The sequence below is a fragment of the Strongylocentrotus purpuratus genome, unplaced genomic scaffold (assembly GCF_000002235.5).
Source record: "Strongylocentrotus purpuratus isolate Spur 01 unplaced genomic scaffold, Spur_5.0 spur5_scaffold_11, whole genome shotgun sequence".
Taxonomy (NCBI): Eukaryota; Metazoa; Echinodermata; class Echinoidea; order Camarodonta; family Strongylocentrotidae; genus Strongylocentrotus; species Strongylocentrotus purpuratus.
The window spans coordinates 24,169,113-24,191,027 of record NW_022145596.1 but is presented as its reverse complement, the minus strand read 5'-3'; the positions used below and the strand labels follow the sequence as shown (position 1 = coordinate 24,191,027).

Here is a 21,915-nt window from a genome sequence, read left to right as displayed (position 1 = left end):
CCAGAGACCCCTCGACAGATCTCAAAGTCAGGTCGATTTCACCCAAACTACCCTTTGCACCAAACTTTGTCAGTAGGACGCAGTGCAACTAGACATTAGTCAACCAATTTTGGCAAATGTGGTATCATTTTTCTTATAAAAAGATTCCACTTCTCCTGGTACCAATGAAAGTTGCCCCACATTATTGGATTTGTGGTAGGCCCTTTTTTATGGGCCACCCTGTATATTAGTGTATGTCCGTTCTTTGGGAAGGGGCTTGTGTCAAGGTGGTGGGTGGGAATGGGGTGGTGGTACACCGGTGATTGGATGAAATGCGCTAAAGGAGAAGGAGTCGTATTGTCTTGTTTCAGGTTGCTCTCCCCTGTTCACTTCACCCCCTCCCCATTTCGCTCTCTTTCCCTCTCTCTCTCTCTCTCTCTCTCTCTCTTTGCATCATCAGGTTCACCCTAATTTATGTAATTTGCTTGTACATGTACTTAATTGTCAGGGCTCATAAAGCATCAAGCTTTGCTTATCTCGGAACCGTTGCCAGTTCTGTTTAAAATGAGTTCATATTTCTTAATGTATACTGATTTTGTTTTGTATTCAGAACTGAAAAATTCCCTCTCAAACTTATAAACTTGAAAATGTATGATTAAATATTTCGCCGGCATCGTTAAACAGCCATAGCAAATCATTAAGCTTTGAACAATCACACAATAAATTAAAGAAACAAACTCTAACAAAATGATATGGGCTAGGCAATTTATTTAAGAGCCATCAACATATAAGACCGTACTACTGTATTAGCAAAACAAGTACATAAAAAAACAGATTCGAGAAAAAAAATATTTCGTATAGTGCTTTGTTAAAGGTAATACAAAGTTTTGGTATGGGGTCATGAATTTGGTTAAAATGAACATATTGGAACCATATGCGATCCTACAATATTCAGTGATTGTTGTCGCGGTTGAAATCGAGTCTAAAGTTATGAAATTGTAAATAATAAACTCTTTATGTTGTATAGCTCCCTCTCAAGGTCAAGATATTAATTAAGCTATAAAACGATGTTTTTGGACTAAAATCGACCGAAAAGCTATTCCCATTTGGAAATTATATATCACATCTACATATTCTGAGATTTCATGGTCACAGCTACCATTGAACGGCCGTAGGCGATATTTGAAATTTATCAAATTTTATTTTCGATTTTTCTCGAAAGCTGAAGTGTTTTATGAGCTAAATTTTTAGTGCTTATAATACATTCACAGGTGAATCAAAATGTATCAAAATTGTAAGAATCACTATCCACCCGATTTTTCAAAATTTTCCAAAACTTTGTATTACACCTTTAAGATTTATCTCCTGAATTGCAAAAAAGTACACACAAAAATCATAATTTATCCCAATGGTATAAGCATTATCTAAATATATGTTAATGAAGCAACGTTGATTTTGGTTGTTTGGGGTGTTTTTACCAATAGAGCGCAATATGATGGCCCTATAGGCAGATGTGACGTAGCTAGGTCTCGTGCGCTCCCCCCCTGCCTACACACATATACACAAACAATCGAATAATAATAATAATAATAAATATATGATTTATAAGGCGCCAAATCCACTTGATAGTCAAATGCTCAAGGCGCAGCTTGTGCAAAAGATGAAATACATACATGATACATTTATACAAAGTGCGATGGGAAAGGTACAGACATGAAAGGTTATGGTAATCAATTATAAGCTAAATTAAACAGATATTTCTTTTTTTGACGAATAAAAAGGAATAAAATGGGAAAGGGAGAGAGGCAAATATACAGACAAAGAGGGGGACGTTAAAAAAGGTGAATCGACCCCTTCCTCCATCCTCATCCTAATCATGTTTGTATAATATTTATGTTTTTACGCAATGTACAAAATTCTGCAATTCAGCCATCTGGCTGCAAAAGAATTGTCAATAAGACCAATACCATTAACATTACCAATACCATTACAATAACCATTACCCTTACAATCAGTAATATAACCTTGATAATCCGAAGTTGTTATCAATCTAGTAGCACCCACGCTACGCAACTGGATGCCAAGTACGTGTAGTTTCTACGGGCAAAACATTAGACTGGAATTACTGCTTGGTAGTGACAAAGACCATACAGAGTAGACTGATGATCAATGCTGAATTGACGGTAACCCATGGTGCTCCTACAAGGAAGACAAAAAATGAGAGAAATGAATCAGCCTTTGGTTGAATTATGTTCAATTCAAATCTTCTTCTTTTTTGCTGAAAAAGAATTATTTTTAATAAATGGCCCATATGCCATAGACTATCATCGAAGTGCCTGTTTTCCCGACAGCTTCTAGCCGTCTTCAAACAGTGAACATACAATATTTGCTATTAATAATGCAAGATAATTTTCTTTCTTTTTTGTTACATTTTAGGCATACATTTCTGTTCATTAACGATGAACATTGCAAAAAAAAGGTACATCAAGGTACATATATTTATGTGTACAAAGTTTGATGGCAATCCGTCAATGGGTTCTAGAGATGTGTAAGGCTCACTGAAAAAAATACACAGGACCTCAAGACCCTAAAATCCAATCAGTTCATTTGGATCTGCAAGATACATAAGTGTCCTGAGTTTGATAGTAATCCATCCATCGGTTCTATAGTGCGTTCACAAACTATTTTTGCATAGATAATGAGCCCCATGACCTTTGACAATGGACCTCATGACCCTGAAATCTAATCAGTTCATCGGCTCTGCAAAATACATACATGACACAAATTTGGAGGGGATCCATAAATTGGTTCTTGAGCTAACGTGATCACGAGAACGGGACGTAATTAGGACGAACGGACGGACAACCCGGTACCCAGTCCGTTACATCCAGAGGTCCATGGCAACACTCAAAAGTGGTCAATTTTGACTGCTTAAAAAAAATGGACCAAAACTATGCACTTCCGGTCTGATTATTGGCTTACCTGATATTTCCTTTGCCCAAAAATACAATCAAATACTAGAAATATCATGAAAACTGCAATTGAAAAACAAAAATTGAGAATATTTTTTTAGACTGCCCCCCCCTTAAGGTGTCACTAAAAGGTGACACTAATTTGACATTACATCCTTACCATTGCATGTGAAGCCATCAGCAGTGCTTAGTTTGTATCCAGCGTTACACGAACAGCTAGGAAAAGTATTTAAAAAATTCACAAATAACAGTCAAGAGATTTCTATAAGTCTAAATGAATAAGCTTTTCCTTTTAAATTTGCAACAAATATTTGTATCTCCACTCTTTCATAAAGTAAATTATATATCCCTATTTTAGAAACTTGAATAAATCTAGTCATCTGATTGGTCGAAACTGGAGTCGTGATTTTAGCCATACCCGCCTACCGGTCAATAGTTTTTTTTTTAAAGTTGCCCGTTGCCCCGGAGAACGGGCCGCATACATATATTTTGCAACATCTGGACAATGTTACCAAGTCCCTTTAATATAAATTTCGTACATTTTGGGGTCTCAAATTACCTTCATAGCAATTTTAGGTCCTACAAGGGCACTAGAAATGTCATAAATAAGAATAAGAGCAATAAACATGCACTCTGCAGGCATACACGGTCTTAAACAAGAGCTTAATTAAATGGATAGTTGAGTTCTGTTGCAGAGGGCGCTACACAAAATATTTTTTTGTGAGATAATGCAAAACTGAGTGTCAAATTTGAAAGAACATAATATATAAGTGACAAAATCATCTTTGTTTGATCAAAATTGGTTCAGAGATGGCTGAAATGTAACGATTTCTAATACTTGTGTACCACCACAAAATATTAAATATTTTGAAAAAAATTGAAAAAAACGAAATAATTTCTTTTACGTCGTATTTCAGCCAATGCCGATGTTGGTTTTTTTTATGGCATTTTTGTGTTGCTTATATTAACCACAATTAGCCGGCTCATGTATTGTTATTTTTAATGAAATAATTAATTAACAATCACCATGTTTTTTTGAAAGTGGAGCTGAATTAGTATGATCGTATTGGCTAAATTTCACACATCTTGGGGTCTAAAATTACCTTCATAGCAATTTTAGGTTCTAAAAGGGCACTATAGATGTCATAGATAGAATAAGAGCAATAACCATGCACTTTGAAGGCATTTGAGGTCTGAAAACAGAACTCAACTATCCCTTTAACTATCCTTTAAAATTGTTGAATTTGAAAAATCGTGTAATGAAGAGGCTGAGCTGAGTGGATACGTTATTTGATCTGTGTTGTACTGAAGCGCGGGTGTAGTGACAAGTGGAAACAAAACATAACTTGCACATCGTAATCAACTGCATGCAACCTACCAATTCATGAGTGTTGTACTGCCAAGACTAAAAGAACAGGACTAAAGTAATTTAGTTTAAAATATCCTCTCGCTTTTGACGAATTCTATGACCGCAAGTAGTTGTTGTTGTTGTTTTTTTCTCTTATCCTCAAGCGAGGTTTTTATTTCCATAATAGTAATACATTTATACATTAATAACTCAATGATTGAGTGAAACCTAACATAGGCTAAAGTACATTCAATTATTCTTCCAGCTTAGAATTATTTTCTTTGTTAACACATTTATATCTTAAAAATGATCTTAGCAACGACTTGAATTAAAAAAACAAAGTATGTGGGTAGTAAACAGAATCATTAACAATCTTCTTAACGTGACATTTATAAATTGCATATTGCGCATAATTTAAAATAATATTCAGAAGTGAATATTTCTTGTTTCCAATATCCTTACCTACAACTATTATCTTCTGGTCTATTTGTATTTCTATTTGGAATAGATTAAATATCAAATTACATATTATTTTCCAAAACAAAGTCACATCCTTGCAATATAACATAACATGAAAAGTTGAGTCAACTTGTCCACAAGAGTTGCATAAATTATTATTAACAATTTGCCATTTATATAAGTTTTCTTTTGAGGCAATAAACCTATGGATCATCTTGAAATTGAATTGTCTAACTTTGTTGTTACGAATTTGCTTTAATTGAAATAAAAATACATCTTTCCAAACAAACTCATTATCCAAATCTAAAAATAAATTCCAAAAGTAAATGAGATTTGGTTCTTTTGACTCTTTACGTAATAACAAGCTATAGTAATCTTTCACTTTCATAACAAAAACATTCACTTTATCCCCTGTTTCTATTTCTATCATATTCGAAATATTACATTCTTGTTCAAATTCATAGCTTAATCTATCCAACCAACACTGTGGAAATGCTTTCTTTAATTTTGTATATTTAAAATCAAATAAGAGCTGTTGTGCTTTCACTTTTATATTTAGTATTGTAGAATCATTCCAAATACCATTTGTAATCAAATTATGAATTTTCAATAAACCGACCTCTTGCCATTCTTGATAAAACAGTATTTTTTTCTTAAAAGTAATGTTACTATTTTTCCAAATAATTTAATTTGGAATATTTCTTACTTTAAACATATCGATGAATTTTAGTTCTGACCAAGTACAAAAAAGATCTACATAGAATTCTGGCAAATTATGTTTAGTGCATTATAAATTCATATCCTTTATGTTACAGTTGAAATGTAAACATAGTGGCAAACCCCCTATTTTGTCGGACCAGTATCTAAACATATTTTTTCAATAAGAGCCATTATCATTAAAAAAAACGAGATATCCATGCCAAACGAAGTGAAGATATTTTACTAGCAATATCAATCATATTCAATCCACCATTTTCAATATCACTTATAATTACATTACGTTTAATTTTATCTTTTTTGGAGTTCCAAAAGAAGCAAAATAATAGTCTGTTCAATATCTGTGAAATATGTTTTGGTACTGGTACAACAGTTGCGGTATATACAATTTGTGACGCCGCTAACATTTTCAAAACAATTATTCTGCCATAAAAAGTAGATCTCTCATTTTCCACATATTTAATACATTTCGAATTTTATCTATTTTTACATTCCAGTTTAAATCTTGTAACAATTTCTTATTTTCGCCTACATATACTCTTGGATATTTTACAGGTTGATCAGTATATATATATAATGGCATTATCATGAACAAAATTATCTACAGTATTCAGTTTCATAACTTCTGTCTTATTCCAATTTATTTTCGGACCTGCATAGTCTCCAAAATCGTTAATTTCATTCATAATATATTGTATATCATTAACAGATTCCACAAATAATGTTGTGTCATCTTCATATTGGGAAATTTTTAAACTATCAATACCTAAAGTAGTTGTTGTTACATTTTTGACGGAACCCTTCTGTTGTCTGTATTTTGTTTTAATGCAAAATGTGATAATGGGAAGGGTCGGTGACTGCTTGTTTACTTGAAAATGCACCATTATACACGACTGCATTCAATCTTCTATATTCACCTCATAATCTGATATTTCTCAATTTTACAGTACGTAAGTATGTACATGTAGATATACATCAAAGTACTTTAATACGATGTCATGATACTATACGGGGGCAAATGTTATCATTATTTCAGTATTCTGAAACTAATATGTATATTAAAAACACTAAGGAATAATGGTAATGCATTCATAAAATGCATTCCGTGTATGTAAGTAAATAATCATATGCATGTAGGCAAATATATACAAATTGCGAAACATTAGTGTGATTCGTCTTCATGTTCTAGGCTTATGGGTATTGTAATTGTAAATTTATTGTATCTTGTAACAATGCCAATGGAAAAAGAATGTGTATGTATAATCATGGATCAATACAGATGAAACGAAATCAATGAAAATGAAGTTATTATAATCTTTAGAATGGCAAAACTTAAGTCTAAACAAAATTTGGACAATATAAGCTAGAACTTACCCGTAGAAGCCATTATCTCTTGAGAAGTAACTTTCACCCAAAACTCGTCGTACTTTAGAACAAAGGTCGCCCTAAGGGAAAGACGTAACGTGCAAAAAGCAGGTCAACATTTATTTAAAATCTACTAAATTCGAAAAATATTTAAATCTCAATCCGTACCCAACGAGATGACAATTCATTGTCGTTATTTACGAATAGGTTAATTATGTCCCTACATTTGTCTTTCCCTCTGTCTGAGTTAACTCGAATTTTTTGATCTTATTTTTGTTTTGGGGTTACATAGATGAAAGTGAGTTGGCCTATCCTACATTCATTTCATATTATGTAACATCACAAAGTTATTTCGTCCAAATCTATATAAAAAAAAATAAGTGGAGCAGCTGCACCTACTCCCCTTGATTAGAGGCCTAGAGAAAAAGAAAAATACCAAGATCAAATTGTACATGATCTTTAAAAATTAACTTGTTTTGCTTGTTAAATATTTTGACTTAATACTTTCGCCACTCGAATAAACTTGATTTCACAAATACCTGCCCATTATAAAAATACTTCTTCATCCCCATCGCTACTGAAAACAACACTAAGAAGCCCAGCCTGTCCTCCCCCTCTCTCCCCCCACAACTTCCCTTTTATGATTCCCGATCAGAATGCGTCATAAGCAAATATAACAAAAACGATATTGTAAGATGAAAGACTTGAATAAATATATAGTTGAATGAATGAGTAAATAAATGGACCAATAAATCATTAAATTAAAGAAAATAAACAATATTTTGAAAAATAATGAAATGAATGAATGATTTGATTAATATGCGAATAACTGAATATATAAATAAATAGATATATAAATATAGGCTATGTATAAATGAATATAAGATAAATGGATTTAAAAAAAAACATATTTAATAGTAAATGAATGAATGAATGAATACATAAGCAAATAGATAAATACTACTGAATAAACATAATGGCCCGAATTCACAAAGCAAGGTTTGAGCTCAGACCAAGGTTTGAGGTCAAACCTCCTTTTGTTGCGCCAAACCTCCTTTTGTTATTTACAAACCTGGTTTGTAAATAACAAAAGGAGGTTTGGCGAAACAAAAGGAGGTTTGAGCTCAAACCCGGTCTGAGCTCAAACCTTGCTTTGTGAATTCGGGCCACTGAGTGCAATTTGTGTGTCCAAAATTGAAGTCTCCAATTTTCTGTCCGCCTCTATAATATTAGTTTAATTTAATTCCGCCAGTAAAAAGTGGTGTATTGACTCTTTTTCTTGAAACAATAGAAATAAATACATTAATTAATTAATTAATAAATGAATGAAAGAATAAATAAATAAATAAATAAAGGTATGAATGAATAAATAAATGAAGGTATGAATGAATAAATAAATGAAGGTATGAATGAATAAATAAATGAACTCACGTAAAAATAACGTTCCCGACATTACTACCAGGAGCGGTCCAGGTAAAGGATGTTCCAGCCTCTTTGGGGGCGGAGCTTGTATGGGTAACGCTGTCTCCAGGGCCGGTGCATTGGATAAGTTTGGTGTTAGGCGGTGGGTCGCTGAACGTGCCGACCAGGGTGTCGTCCGCCAACCGAGCCTGCAGGAGAATACCTTTGAATGATCCGCCGGTGACGGACACTGAATTAGGGAAAACAGAGTCCGGTCAATAATTATATAGCCAAATAGATAAATAGAACAGATACGTGAACGTAATTCATTTGATAATAATGATGATAATAATCATTATTTTGTTTACCCATCAGGAGAAGCCTCATCAGCATCAAAACTGTTCTTGCAGATGGTACAATTATGTTTACCCCCAGCAAATAGCAGGTACCATTAACACCTGCATGAAGAGTGTCCAAAATATAGATTAAAGTCTTGCCAAAGGACTTTAGACCCGTGTGCGATTTGAACCTTTAATCCTTGGATTGAGAGTCAAGTGAACGAACTACTCTACCACGACATCTCCTTGACATCTCGTTTAGCCCACCGCACACTATACGACCCGACTGCGATTCGATCTCGGAAGAATTTGCAAAACAGCATTATTTTAATATGAACATTTAAACATGTAAAATCTTAATGACCAAGGGTTTGAATAGTCATATGAATAAGAAAATCTAAATTTCAAGGGATTCCAAGCTTCCCTCTTCCAACCTTGGAAGAGGGAAACCTAAATAATACGTTAGACTAAAATAGCGACTGTCCTCGATTTTAAGCCGATTAGGTTTTTCTTCTGGCTAGAAGAGTTCAAAGCATTTAAATTCTTGTTGTTAGTATTCTTATAATTCTTCGATTTGTTTCCATAAAACTCTCGACAGGTGAACAAAAACGTCTTCATTTCGTTCTGATCTCCGACAAGACAACAACAACAATAATACATTTGCCGAAAAAGCCAACATTCTGAGGGGGTTGGGTATAGCCTACCGTGCTAGAACTGCACCATTTGAGCAATGTCCATTATACTTACACTGTTAAAAATTTCACTGTAGAAATTACAGTAAATTACTGGCAACTTTGTTGCACAGTAAATTACTGTAACTTTGACATTACAGTAACTTCCTGTAAGTTTTTCAACAGTAACTTGCTGTAAGACATTAAAATACTGTAAGCTTACTGTAAAGAAATTTTCATGTATAAGGTTACAGTATTTATTGTAAGTTCTTCTTACAGTTAATTAATGTAATTTTATTCACAGTAATTTAAATGTATTTACAGTTATGTACTGTAAGTTTTTCTCTACAGTAAATTAATGTTATTTCTCTCATTTACATTAAGTTAATGTAATAAGTACAGCTTTTCTACTGTGACTTTAGCAGTATCATCCTGTTAATTTTGTATCTATTTCTCTCATTTACATTAAGTTAATGTTATAAGTACAGCTTTTCTACTGTGACTTTAGCAGTATCATCCTGTTAATTTTGTATCTATTTCTCTCATTTACATTAAGTTAATGTAATAAGTACAGTATTCTACTGTGACATTAGCAGTATCATCCTGTTATTTTGTTATCTATTTCTCTCATTTACATTAAGTTAATGTATTAAGTACAGTATTCTACTGTGACATTAGCAGTATCATCCTGTTATTTTTTTAAATCTATTTCTCTCATTTACATTAAGTTAATGTAATAAGTACAGTATTCTAACTTGACATTAGCAGCATCATCCTGTTAATTTGAGGAAAAAACAAGCTTTCTGAACACAAAAATCATTATTAAAGTCTTTATTGGGTAATCAACGCTCCATAAAACAAGTTTCTCAAATAGTGTAACATTATGAAAATGCTTGCAAAGAAACTATCAAGTAAAACATTAAAACAAGTAAAACCATTAAAAACTGCAAAAGTTCAAGTACTCAAGAATCTACAGACCCATAGTCATCCTTCCAGTATCTCAAAAATTCTTGAAAAAATTGTTTAGATTATACCAATTCTGAAATACACATAACTTGCTTAATCCCAACCAATATGGCTTTAAAAAAAATCATTCACCCGACCTAGCATTAATTTAATTATACGACAGAATAACACATGCAATTGTGCAGACATAGCGGCTTTAAGGCATTGATATGCTAAATCACAACGTATGGCTTAGGGGCACTGCACTTTCTTGGGTCAAAAATTATTTGTCGAACAGACAACAATATGTTCACTTTAAAATTCTGAATTGTAAAAAAACTATTGTAAAGAATTATCTTCAATTGTAAACAAGACATATTTTATACACTTTTATCTTCCTTTAAAGCCACTATTAAACGACAACTACTATCAGAATACAATCAATGAAAAGTCTCCATATACCTGGCAGAATCAAGGAAAACTCTCTATACCTGGTAGAATCTCTCCAAAAGACATTACTCACTTTATTTTTGTTTAATTTATCTTTTGAACTAATACCCCATTTAATTTGAGTTGCTCTGTTATATTAAACTTGTAATCTTTAATACGTGTTTCATATTCTTCTGTATTTTTGTCTCATTTACATGCCAATTCTGCACAGAAACTTGTTTCAACTTCATGAGCTGTCATTCAATTGATTGATTGATTGATTTATTGACGGTAAAAGCCCTATTCAGCTACTCGGCTGGTTTACAAAGGGGCTGTGCAAAATAACAAAAACCGTAAAACATACTTGACAATAAGAAAATATACATGATATACAGAAATTAATGAAATAGAATTACCAATGTGCACAATGAACAAAGAAAATAGAAAATATGATCAATTTGTGTACATGTAAAATGAAAACATAAAATTATGAAATTCGTTTAGCTACAATATTGCTACGTATTAAATATGATAAAAAAACATATTACCATATAACGTAACATATATCGTAATAAAATATAAGTTACTTAAAAAAAATATATTATTATATAACTTGAAATATGTCGAAATAAAATATAGGTTACTTAAATATAGGCCTAATATTTGGCAAATTCATTTATTTCATGACTTATTAAATTTATTAAAATAAAGGTGTATTGCATGTACAGACTAAAATATATGAAAATTCACTAAGGTAAAATAATGCTAAATTGCAAGTAATGTAAAACATATTTTGGAAAACAGTAAGTAAACAATCAAGCAATGCTTATGATGACAAGGCTGCACACATGCCAGGCTCACAGAATACATGTGCTAATGCTTTGTCTAGGAAGTTCAATGACCGCTAGACACAATTTATTAAAAAAGTTTGGGCTCCCTGTAGTTGGTCTCTTTGCATCAAGGCTAAACACACGGCTTCCTTAATACCACGAAGTCACGTGACTTTTTTAACCTCCCTCACTAACAAAATATTTGATTTCAAATTTCAATTTTCACTTGTGATGTTTCATATTAAGTTCAATTGAAATGCATATTAAAGGTACATGATCCCTTTTGCAAGCATAACATTTGCAAATGTCTAAAAAGGGCAAAAAGACACAAATAAAATTTTAAGAAAGTGTGTGAAAGTAAAGGGTTCAGATACTCAATGTAAGTGGGATTTTTTTTTATTGATAATTTTGAAATTGATGTAGTATGTAGGCGCCCCTGTAATTTGTTCTGAATGTTAGTCTGTACTAAGATACACTTCTTATAATTATACAGAACATGTTATAAATTTTGCAAGAAATGACATTTCCAGTATATATATCTTAAGGCGTATTCAGACTGACTGGAAGTTCGAGAATACCAGGTATTCTGTGATCGGGAAATTTACCCTGATCTATCCCCATCAGTAAAGTACCTAGAGGGGAAAACCCCTTTTTTTCCAGAACAACAGACATGTTGCGATATAAAAAGTACCCCTATATGAGTGGATTCCATGGCCCATGACAAATCTCACTAGGATGGACTACTTTTCCGAACGACTGCACGAGGGTCATCCACGGATGGCATAAAGTTGCCCCCTTATTAATGAAACCACTGGAAATCCGCTAATTTGCGAATAAATGATATCACCTTCTGGCTACATTGTTGTCCATGAGACTTTCATCCCGCGTCTGGATTGATGCCAATCAAGCAACTGAAAAACTGGGCATCTTTTTTTCTTGAAAATGGTTGATGATCCCTATGCACATGGGTTTTGAAGGATGAATAATTTCTGAATGTTCGATTGCAGCCAGGAACACCACACGGGAAATCGAAATTCACCACATTTCTATGGACTGAAAAGTGTTCAGAAAACCGCTTCAATGATCCAGAAGAATGATTACATAGCTTACAAACGTACATGGGTATATGATGTCCATGTAGAGCATCCGTCTGATTAGTGTTTCAGCATGCACACTGTGTGACTTCAGCACTAATCCATGGCATACTGCAAGAAAGAAGAGCGGAAAACAATACCTTTAATATGCATACGTACACATAACTTTTTATGTACAGCATTGACAGATTAAAAGTTATTTAAATGATAAATGAATAATAAAAAAAAAGATAAAGGACAAAAAATACAAAAGAAAATCGAAAGAAAAACATAAATTCATCAAATATAACCAGTTGTCACGAGCCTCCTGATGATGACTGTATGCGAAACCTTCAGCAAAAAAACATTTGATTTCACGGCTATGAATGTTACTACATAAGTGAAATTAACATTCATTTGCGGTAAATGAAACTACAATAGATTTCTGTAAAACAAATTTACAATCCTTAAAGACAAAAATTACTGTAATTTACTGTTAGTATTTGAAGAACCTACGGTAACAGCAATTTACTCTAAGAAATGCAGTGATTTACTGTAGGAAAGTTTACAGGCAGATACTTTGAGTAAAAATTGATGGTAACTTACTGTAGATATAACCTACAGTTACTGTAAATTAAAATTACAGTGAATTACAGTAGACAAGTACTCAAAATTAATATGAAATAAAATTACTGTAATTTACTGTAAACTAGCAGTAAGTTACTGTAAATTACAGTAATTTTACAGTAATTACTCAGTAATTTTACAGTAACTTACTGCCAGTTACGGAATGGCCTATTTGGTTGCTATGACAACGCTGCGACCTTCAAAAAAGTAAATTACAGTAATTTTACAGTAAATTACAGTAATTTTAAAGTAACTTACTGTAAATTACTAAGTAACAGTAAAATACTAAGTAATTTTACAGTAACTTACTGTAATTTTATTTCATATTTTAACTTTTAAGTAAAATTACACTATGCAGCAGGATTGCCAGTACTTTGCTGTAATTTCTTCAGTAACGTGCTGTAGACTACACTACATGAGCTTAGACTTGTGCGTATTCAACTGATCACGCAGTGTGCTCATGATGGACTGATGCTGTAGTCGATCGTAGTGTGTGCGGTGTCCTATAAGTTATAAGTCTTGATGGTCTTGACGTTAGACATTTCCAATTTAACGTGAGCATGCATATCCATGTGCAATGGCATCGCATTGACAGTGACACTGTACGCTGGTACTGCAGTACAGTGTCATGTGCTGCACTAACACTACCGACTCTGTCCCACACACCACAGCACAGCACGTACAGTACACATATACCGTAGACGGAACAATTACAAACACAATCCCTATACTTTCCACAGTCTGACAATTCTTCACTTCAGCGGGATACAAATCAAATCATGACTCTGATAATTGGCAATCTGTAACTTACCTCGGATCCCCTTGGAATTGACTTATTGGTCATCAATATCCCAGCTCGAGGATCAGGACCAGGAACAGAACAGATTCAGATTCGTTGCTCAGGATCAGGCCGGCCAGCTCAGCTATATATCTCAGCTCAAATCTTTGCAGAAAATTAAAAATGGCGGCGCGGCGTGGCGGGCTAGCGCGGGAGCCAATCACGTGCAACGCATACGCGCATATGCAGCCGATCCGCCTAATGCGCATGTGCGCTGTATCCCACAATGCTTTTTGCACGCTCCTTTACACTAGCTTACTGTAGATATTTGTTCCCATGCTCTACGACACTGATGTTTACAGCAATATACTGTACAGCAACGTACTTATACAGTTAATTATCGTAAAATCGTTATTACAACATATTACTGTTGTAAATCACAGTATTTTACTGCATGAGTTACAGCAAATTTTTACAGTGTATATAATCATTTGTTTGTATCGCCCAACCACTTAGTACATAAACATTATAATATAATGTTTATGTACTAAGTGGTATGCTAAATATTATTAAGCATTTGAAAAGTGTCCAAGCTTTTAGGGTAAAAGGAAAATTCATGTGTGAAATCCCTACCGTTGTTACGGTGATTGCATTGTTGACATAATTGGTAGCTGTCTAGAGGCACATTTTTGGCTGTGCCTCTGAAGTTGAATATTGAATTTGTCATCGATTTCAATTGACAATTTTTTTTTACGTCTGTTTTTGTAATCGATGATGCTATAATACTCGCACCATTGCATATGAATGTACTTGGCATTGTTTTACAATTATATAAAGGAACACTGTGCTATTTTTCTACTAAATAATCGATATTTCATCGAAATTTCTCAATCGCTTAACGCATACCTGTGAGCTCTTCAGATGGAGTGTACATGTTCTCGCTGACGCTGAGGACATAGGGACTTTGCCCAGCCTGAGGCGAGATGACCATTTGGTTCTCATTCCAATGGCCCGGTGTCAAGTTCACGCAAGCACCGGCCGGGGCGCCCGATGGAAAGGCCCTGACGAGAGGAACGGCGGCCAGGAATGCGAGAGACCAAAAGTATGACATCTTGGACTTGATACGTTACCGAAAAAGAACAAAAAACAATAGATTTATGCAATGTTGTGAAGACATTTTCACCAAAAATCTAATTTTAAATTAGATTTTTAAAATACAGTTCCATCAGAATTAAAGCTGAAAAATGTATTTTTAAAAAACATGAAAGTCTACAAATAGTCACATTAAAGGGATAGTTGAGTTTTCAGACAGCAAATGCCTTCAAAGTGCATGGTAATTGCTTTTATTCTTATCTGTGACATATCTACTGCCCCTTTAGAACCTAAAATTGCTATGAAGGTAACTTTAGACCCCAAAATGTGTGAAATTTAGCCAATACGATCATACTAATTTAGCTCCACTTTAAAAAAAATACGGTGACCGTTAATTAATTATTTAATTAAAAATAACAAAACATGGGCCGGCTGGTTGTGCGTAATATAACCAACACGAAAAAATGCCAACAAAAAAAGCCAACATTAGGATTGGCTGAAATACGTCGTAAAAGGCGCTATTTCGTTTTTTCAACGGTTTTTTTTTCTTCAAATTATCTAATATTTGTGGTGGTACACAAGTATTAGAAATCGTTATATTTATAGATATTTCAGCCGTCTCTGAACCGATTTTGATCAAACAAAGATGACTTTGTCATTTAAATTGTATGTTCTTTTAAATTTGACAATCAGTTTTTCATTATCTCACACAAAAATTATTTTGTGAAGCGCCCTCTGCAACAGAACTCAACTATCCCTTAAAGAATTAAAAGGGGAGGGGTGTTTCGGATTTAATCATTCCTATGAAGCTATGTTGATTCTTATTTTTTTCTTCTTCTATATGCTACATGACTTGTATAAATCTTTTTGTAAAAAACTATTGAAAAAGAAGAATTTAAAAACGGTTTTTTTAATTTGCAAGTGCTGAGCTTGCAACAATTTTATACGTCTTCAGTTTTCCCATCAAACGAGAAAATGATAAACATATAAAGACGAATGAAAACATGAATACTATCTTCATAATAATGATAATACTAATCATCATCATCATCATCATCATCATCATCAACATATATAATAGTTGGTTCTTTTATAGCGGACACTCTTGCATGGCGCTTCAGGAGTGATGATATTTATATGAATGCTAAAAAAACCGGGATGTCTAAAAAAAAAAATAGAACGAGTTTGGCAACATCTTAAACACCACTCAATCATCCTTATGAAATTTCGCGTTAACCCGTCTCTTCTGCATATTACGGTAAACCTTTGCATTGGCGTAATTGTAACTCCTAATTTCTTGGCGAAATGACCACTTAAACATTTTAGATTCACATTTCATTCGTAAAATGTTGTGACTATATGTGTGTGTGTATATATAGATATATCAAAAGAAAGCATCCCAATAAAAAAATGACTTGTTTACTATCTTCAAATTCATTATCATCATCATCATCAATTACGGGATGTAGGTGTTGGCCGCATGGGCGGATCCAGCCGGTGGTGAGGGAGGAGGCCCAATTCGTGAGAAAAATATTCAACGACGACTCAGCCGACCGGCCGAATAATCTGGGGGGGGGGGGAGGCAGTGAGCACTAATATATATATATATATTTTTTTTTTTGGGGGGGGGGCTCTAATTTTTTCTTCTATTTTGTAAAGGTAAAATTAACATTACCATTTTTTTCAACCTATTTTCTTTTTGGCCAGAGGAGGGGGACGCCCCCCTCCCCCTGGTTGGTCGGTAAATCCACGGTCACTATACGTCTGGCATCGTCACTTGAGAAAGATATTTGTGCGCTTACGGGAGGAGTCAGGGAAGGTCAAAATGCTTATTCAACCTGGCTTTGTCTATCAGCCATTTGAAATGTTCGGTTGTTTTTCTTTGCATTATATCTTTAGACAAGGTGTGTGTACTGAATAATTCATTTCTTATGTCAAGTATAACGAATGTAAGTATGTTTTGTTGACAAAACATCAACAAATCATCTTTTTTGTATTATATTATTGTCCACTTACGGACCAAATATGAAGGGATTTAATCATGGGCACAACATTTCCAAAACAACAAAGAAAACTATTTTTAAAAAACCTTTAAAGGAAAAATTTGATGTCCACTTTGCCCTACATCCGCGGGGGAGAATAAATATGACGTAGATCGAAAGACAAACTACGAACCGCTATTAGAGTTAGGTAATAGACGACTCCAACAGGGAAATGGTGTTCACTTCCTTTTTATTGCGGATTCTGAAGTAAAATTTAATTTCAAAAACGATTCAACCACCTGATGTTTGATAATCTGTGCCCAAAGAGCCAAAATGCTATGTTTTATGGGTCCACCAGTGTTTTTGTTTTGTTTTTTTTAGAAAAAAAATTTTGGCTGAAAAAAAAATGTTCTTTTGGTGTAGAAAACCAACTATGAACAATAAAGTGAAATATGGCATAGGTTAGACCCACACAGGACCTCATGGACCCTGAAATTGCTCCAAAAGGGCACAAAGGACCAGCAACTCTAGATAGTCAAGAGGCCTGCCTTAAACTATTTTTTTCTGTTGTGGGGGGGGGGGGGGTAATAGGATCACAGTTAATCTCTTTTTTCGGTATCAAAATACAATGATACATCCGTGTTGTGTAAATAAGGATTTGATAGACAAATATGTCTCAGGTAGGCAAAATCTTATTTTTAAGGGCCCAAAATGTAACATAAGTTTTTCAAGAGCATCAAACTATAGTAACATGATATGTTTTATTTCGACATACTTTGTGTAATTGTATTATACTAAAGGTGCTTGATGAACTATTTTAAAGTGCAAAAATAGACTAGGAAATCTCCCTGCATGCTTTCATATTTCTACAGATTAATTCCTATTTATAAGAAAAACAGGTAATGTACCATCATAATACTAATAACATGAATTCGAATATTAACGTCACGAAATTCCTTGAATAGACATGCACGTACAATGAACACGATAAACATTACAAAAAGTAGTCAAGGCAGGGTATAAATAATAACACGACGGTATAACTACAATATCACAGCATCCATAAGTGCGGTTATAATTATAAGGTATTTTGTGAGCGAATTTATAACTAAATACTTAACACACACAAAGAAGCATTTTTGTTTAATGTCATGCGGTAGCATCTGCATAAAGAAAAGAAATGAAAGTAAGTAGTTCTTGACCAACACAAAACTAAAAAAAAAAAAAAATAGGAAAAAATAGGAAATAAAATAAGAACCGCAAGTTCATAAACGTGAGTCCAAAATGAATCCGATTGACACTATTTCCAGCTAAATGTATTCAATGGATATATGAAAATGATATAGGACAATCTATTTCTATCGATTTTACTCACCGATTGTTAGCTTCTTTGTGGATTATATAGGAAAGCAGAAGAACAGCGTTTGTTACTGGAGATCGCACTGGGTCCACCAAGTAAATGAGCTAACCAGGAACAAACAGCTGGAGCTGGAAAGTAGGCAGGGGCGTAAATCCCGGGGGGATGGGGGCTGCATCCCCCTGGCTTGAAGTAGGGGGGTGGCCTGTACAAATATCCCCCCTGATATTACAATTAAAAGAGAGAAAAAAAAGGAAGAAGAAAAAAATGTGATTGTTTCAATTTCAGCATAATGCATGAGAAATGAGTTATTTTTGTATGTATGTATAACTGTATAGCCTACACGTATACAGTATGTCACTATCATTAAGAATAGTTGCGCGACGTGTGCGAACAAGCACTTCATACAGTCGCGGATCCAGGATTTTCCAATAGGGGGGGGGGGGGGGCCGGATATTTGAAAATCGCGCAGACCGTTATTTCAACTCGACTTACCAATACTGACAAGGTTATTTCAAAAGCACTGTACCGGTACATACAAGCGGGTACAATTTTTTTTTTTCTCTTGTCCGATATCAACATTCCCCACCCAAGTTTAAGTTATGTGCGAGCAATTTTTTTTACATTTTCATCAGGGGGGGGGGCTGCATCCACTTGTTAAAATATTAATTTTCTGGGTTCACAATTTCGCGAACGAGCGAGCGAGCGAATAATTGAGCATTATGTATGTTGTGAAAGTGTTATTTATCCCCAAAATACGCGAGATAAGACATAAAACAATTGCATATTCGGTCAGGTTGTAATTTTTTAATTTGCGGGGAAAGAGAGGCTGTACCCCGCATTAACTGCAAGAAATGAAATTTGAATGCCTGTGGAGTAAATAAAGAAACAGCTCTAGCTACAACCATGATTACAATGAGAGCTTCCATTTTTTTGGAAATCCAGAACAATTAAACTCTTGTAGTGTTACATGTATATCTGTGTTTCATGACTGTCATAATATATTTAACACTTTCTTTGTATCTTTACATATTTACATTCATGAATGACTTCATCACTAACGGTTCGCTTAAAAATACGATCGTGCCGAGTTGTTCGCTACAACCAATATTGCAATGTGAACTTCCTTTTATTTGGAAATCCAGAACAATTAACTTGTGGTGCTCTATATGTGTTTCATGACTGTCAAAATATATTTAACACTTTCTTTATATCTTCACGTGTTTGTACATGTATTACTTTATCACCCTCGTTCGCTTACAAATACCAAAGTGCTCATATTTCTCCGTATTCATATGAATACAATATAAATATTTTTAACAAATCCGCATCACCACCACTGTAACATGCAGGCCCCGCAGAACGTTTTTCAAAGGAGGGGCTAAAGTATTTACGATCAGGTAGAGCGTAGCGAGAGAAGCGAGTAAAGCGTAACTTGGCTTGGGGTCCAGGGGAAAAAGCCCCAGCGGGGGGTCAAGGGGCAGACCCATCGGAAGCTCAGGAGTTCAGTTTAGGAATTTAATTACGGTCAGATGAGCATATTTTGATACCTTATTGATACCTTATCACTAATTAGCCCAGGGTCCAGGGGACTGAGCCCCATGAAGCTCAGGGTTTTAGGCATTTAATAATGGTCAGATGATTTAATTGCGGTCAGATGGGCATATTTTAATACCTCATTAATTTTGTGGCACTGGCAGGTCACAATTTTTCTTTCTTCCTTTCTTTCTATTTTAATATCTTACACATACTTTTTTCTAGTGAGGGGGTGGCTTGAGCCCCCAAGCCCCGCCGTTCCTCGGGCCCTGACATGTGCCCATGCCTTGAGCCATAATGTATGGCCGTACAGAGGATTTTTTCATGTTGGGGACCGGGGTAAAATGCAATGAATTATTGATAATTTATTGCATTTTGTTATTTTTTTTTATTTGTGGGAACTGCCCCCTACCCAAGCCCCCGCTGCGTACATTCATGGTTCAGTGGCAAAGCAATGGCCTCGTAACTGTGAGGCCCCAGGATCAAAACCGTGTCGATGTGCCATATTAGTGCCCTTTTGTGGGGCATTAATCCTCATTACTGTCATTTATGACTTAAGGGCGTAGGTCCCCTAGTTGATAAGCATATTAGCATACACATGCTTTGGCAGTCACACAAAACAAACACTGGCAAATCATTATTCAATAATATCTGAAAATGTATACTATTATCTAGATCTATTAGGAATAAATTATTTTCAAAATAATTCCCTAAATTGGGGTAAAAAATAAATATTCCAACGTTATGAGCGACAGTTTATATTCTCATAGTAATAACATAATGTTTTTTATCATAATCATACCTTGTCACATCAATACTATATCACATCGTTTCTTTTCATAAAAAACATTATATTCTTACATCACATGATATCGTATCTTATAATAAATATTTTGTTATCATTTCGTGCAATGTTAAGTCAGGTGATATCACATGAATGCAATAACATAAAGATATCATATTTAGATCATGATCATATTATGTTATCTAATATCAATCATTATCTCCTTGGTATCATGATATTCATATGATCGTGCTGATAAAGTGTAAATTTGATTTTCTTCAATCGTTAAGAGTTCATTTTACTGTACAAGTGTTGCCGTAATTATATGTCGCAATTATAATTTTGAAATATGAATGTAAATGTATTTATTCCTGTTATATTCTGGCCCGTTTCCTTGGTCCAGTGGTCAAGACATTGTTCTAATAGCCAGTGACCCTTGTTCGATTCCCGGCGGAGTCATTTTTCCACATTCGCAATCAATTCCGAAAAGGGATGACAGCAACTAAAAGTATCTAGGAAATCAATGTATTTCCCTGGCTTTGGATTTCTTTTTTGTCTTCGATTTTCATACTTACTTTCAAAATAATCTTTCAACCTTAAATTCCTGCAAAATTCAGAATCATCTTATTTTTATGAAACTGCGGACGTAGTAAAAAAAGTTAATTTCAAGGATTTGTATTTCAATTGTTTTAATCAGCATTAATATACTCTCTTAGAGTAGGTTAGATAGAAACTTTATAATGGAAAAATATGCATCAGTATTAACAAACTTGACACTTCTGTGGCGTGGGAAAGTGGTGTACCCTATTGTTCAGTGCTATCGTAAACAGACAGTAAGGTGGCAATTTAATTGTACTGAAAATTCAATAACCAACAGATGGAGCATTCTCTTTTATACAAATATTGTTGTATTAACAACAAAAAAATCCACACTGTAGGCCTAGGCATACATACATGTACATCACACGCAATAGATCCAAGATTTAATACCAGCGAGAGCCCCCCCCCCCCCCACGTTCGGAATCGAATAGGGCTGCTGCTATCAGGGGCGTAAATCTCGGGGGGATGGGGGGGCTGCATCCCCCCCTGGCTTGAAGTAGGGGGATGGCCTGTACAAACATCCCCCCTGATATTACCAAAAAAAGAGAGAAAAAAAAGGAAGAAGAAGAAGAAAAAAAATGTGATGGTTTCAATTTCAGCATAATGCATGAGAAATGAGTTATTTTTTATGT

At 34.3% G+C, this 21,915-nt stretch overlaps 1 protein-coding gene and 1 long non-coding RNA gene across 2 annotated transcripts; both read right to left on the bottom strand.

The window, feature by feature from the left end:
• Positions 1–8,267: 8,267 nt before the first annotated feature.
• On the bottom strand, positions 8,268–18,474 carry LOC115922121 (putative defense protein 3). Its single transcript, XM_030980207.1, has 3 exons — positions 18,382–18,474; positions 14,839–15,049; positions 8,268–8,491 (listed from the first exon to the last, which is right to left on the bottom strand). The coding sequence occupies exons 2-3, from the start codon at positions 15,041–15,043 to the stop codon at positions 8,268–8,270; spliced, it is 429 nt and encodes a 142-aa protein (XP_030836067.1). The 5' UTR covers positions 15,044–15,049; positions 18,382–18,474.
• LOC115922301 lies at positions 12,398–14,415 on the bottom strand. Its single transcript, XR_004063411.1, has 2 exons — positions 13,966–14,415; positions 12,398–12,659 (listed from the first exon to the last, which is right to left on the bottom strand). It is a non-coding gene; the product is annotated as an uncharacterized LOC115922301 (long non-coding RNA).
• Positions 18,475–21,915: the final 3,441 nt, after the last annotated feature.

Coding starts and splice junctions, on each gene's coding strand:
- LOC115922121 (XM_030980207.1), bottom strand. CDS start 15,043: ATGTCATACTTTTGGTCTCTCGCATTCCTGGCCGCCGTTCCTCTCGTC. Junction 8,492..14,838: donor TCCATCTGAAGAGCTCACAG/GTATGCGTTAAG, acceptor TCCCTAATTCAG/TGTCCGTCACCGGCGGATCA.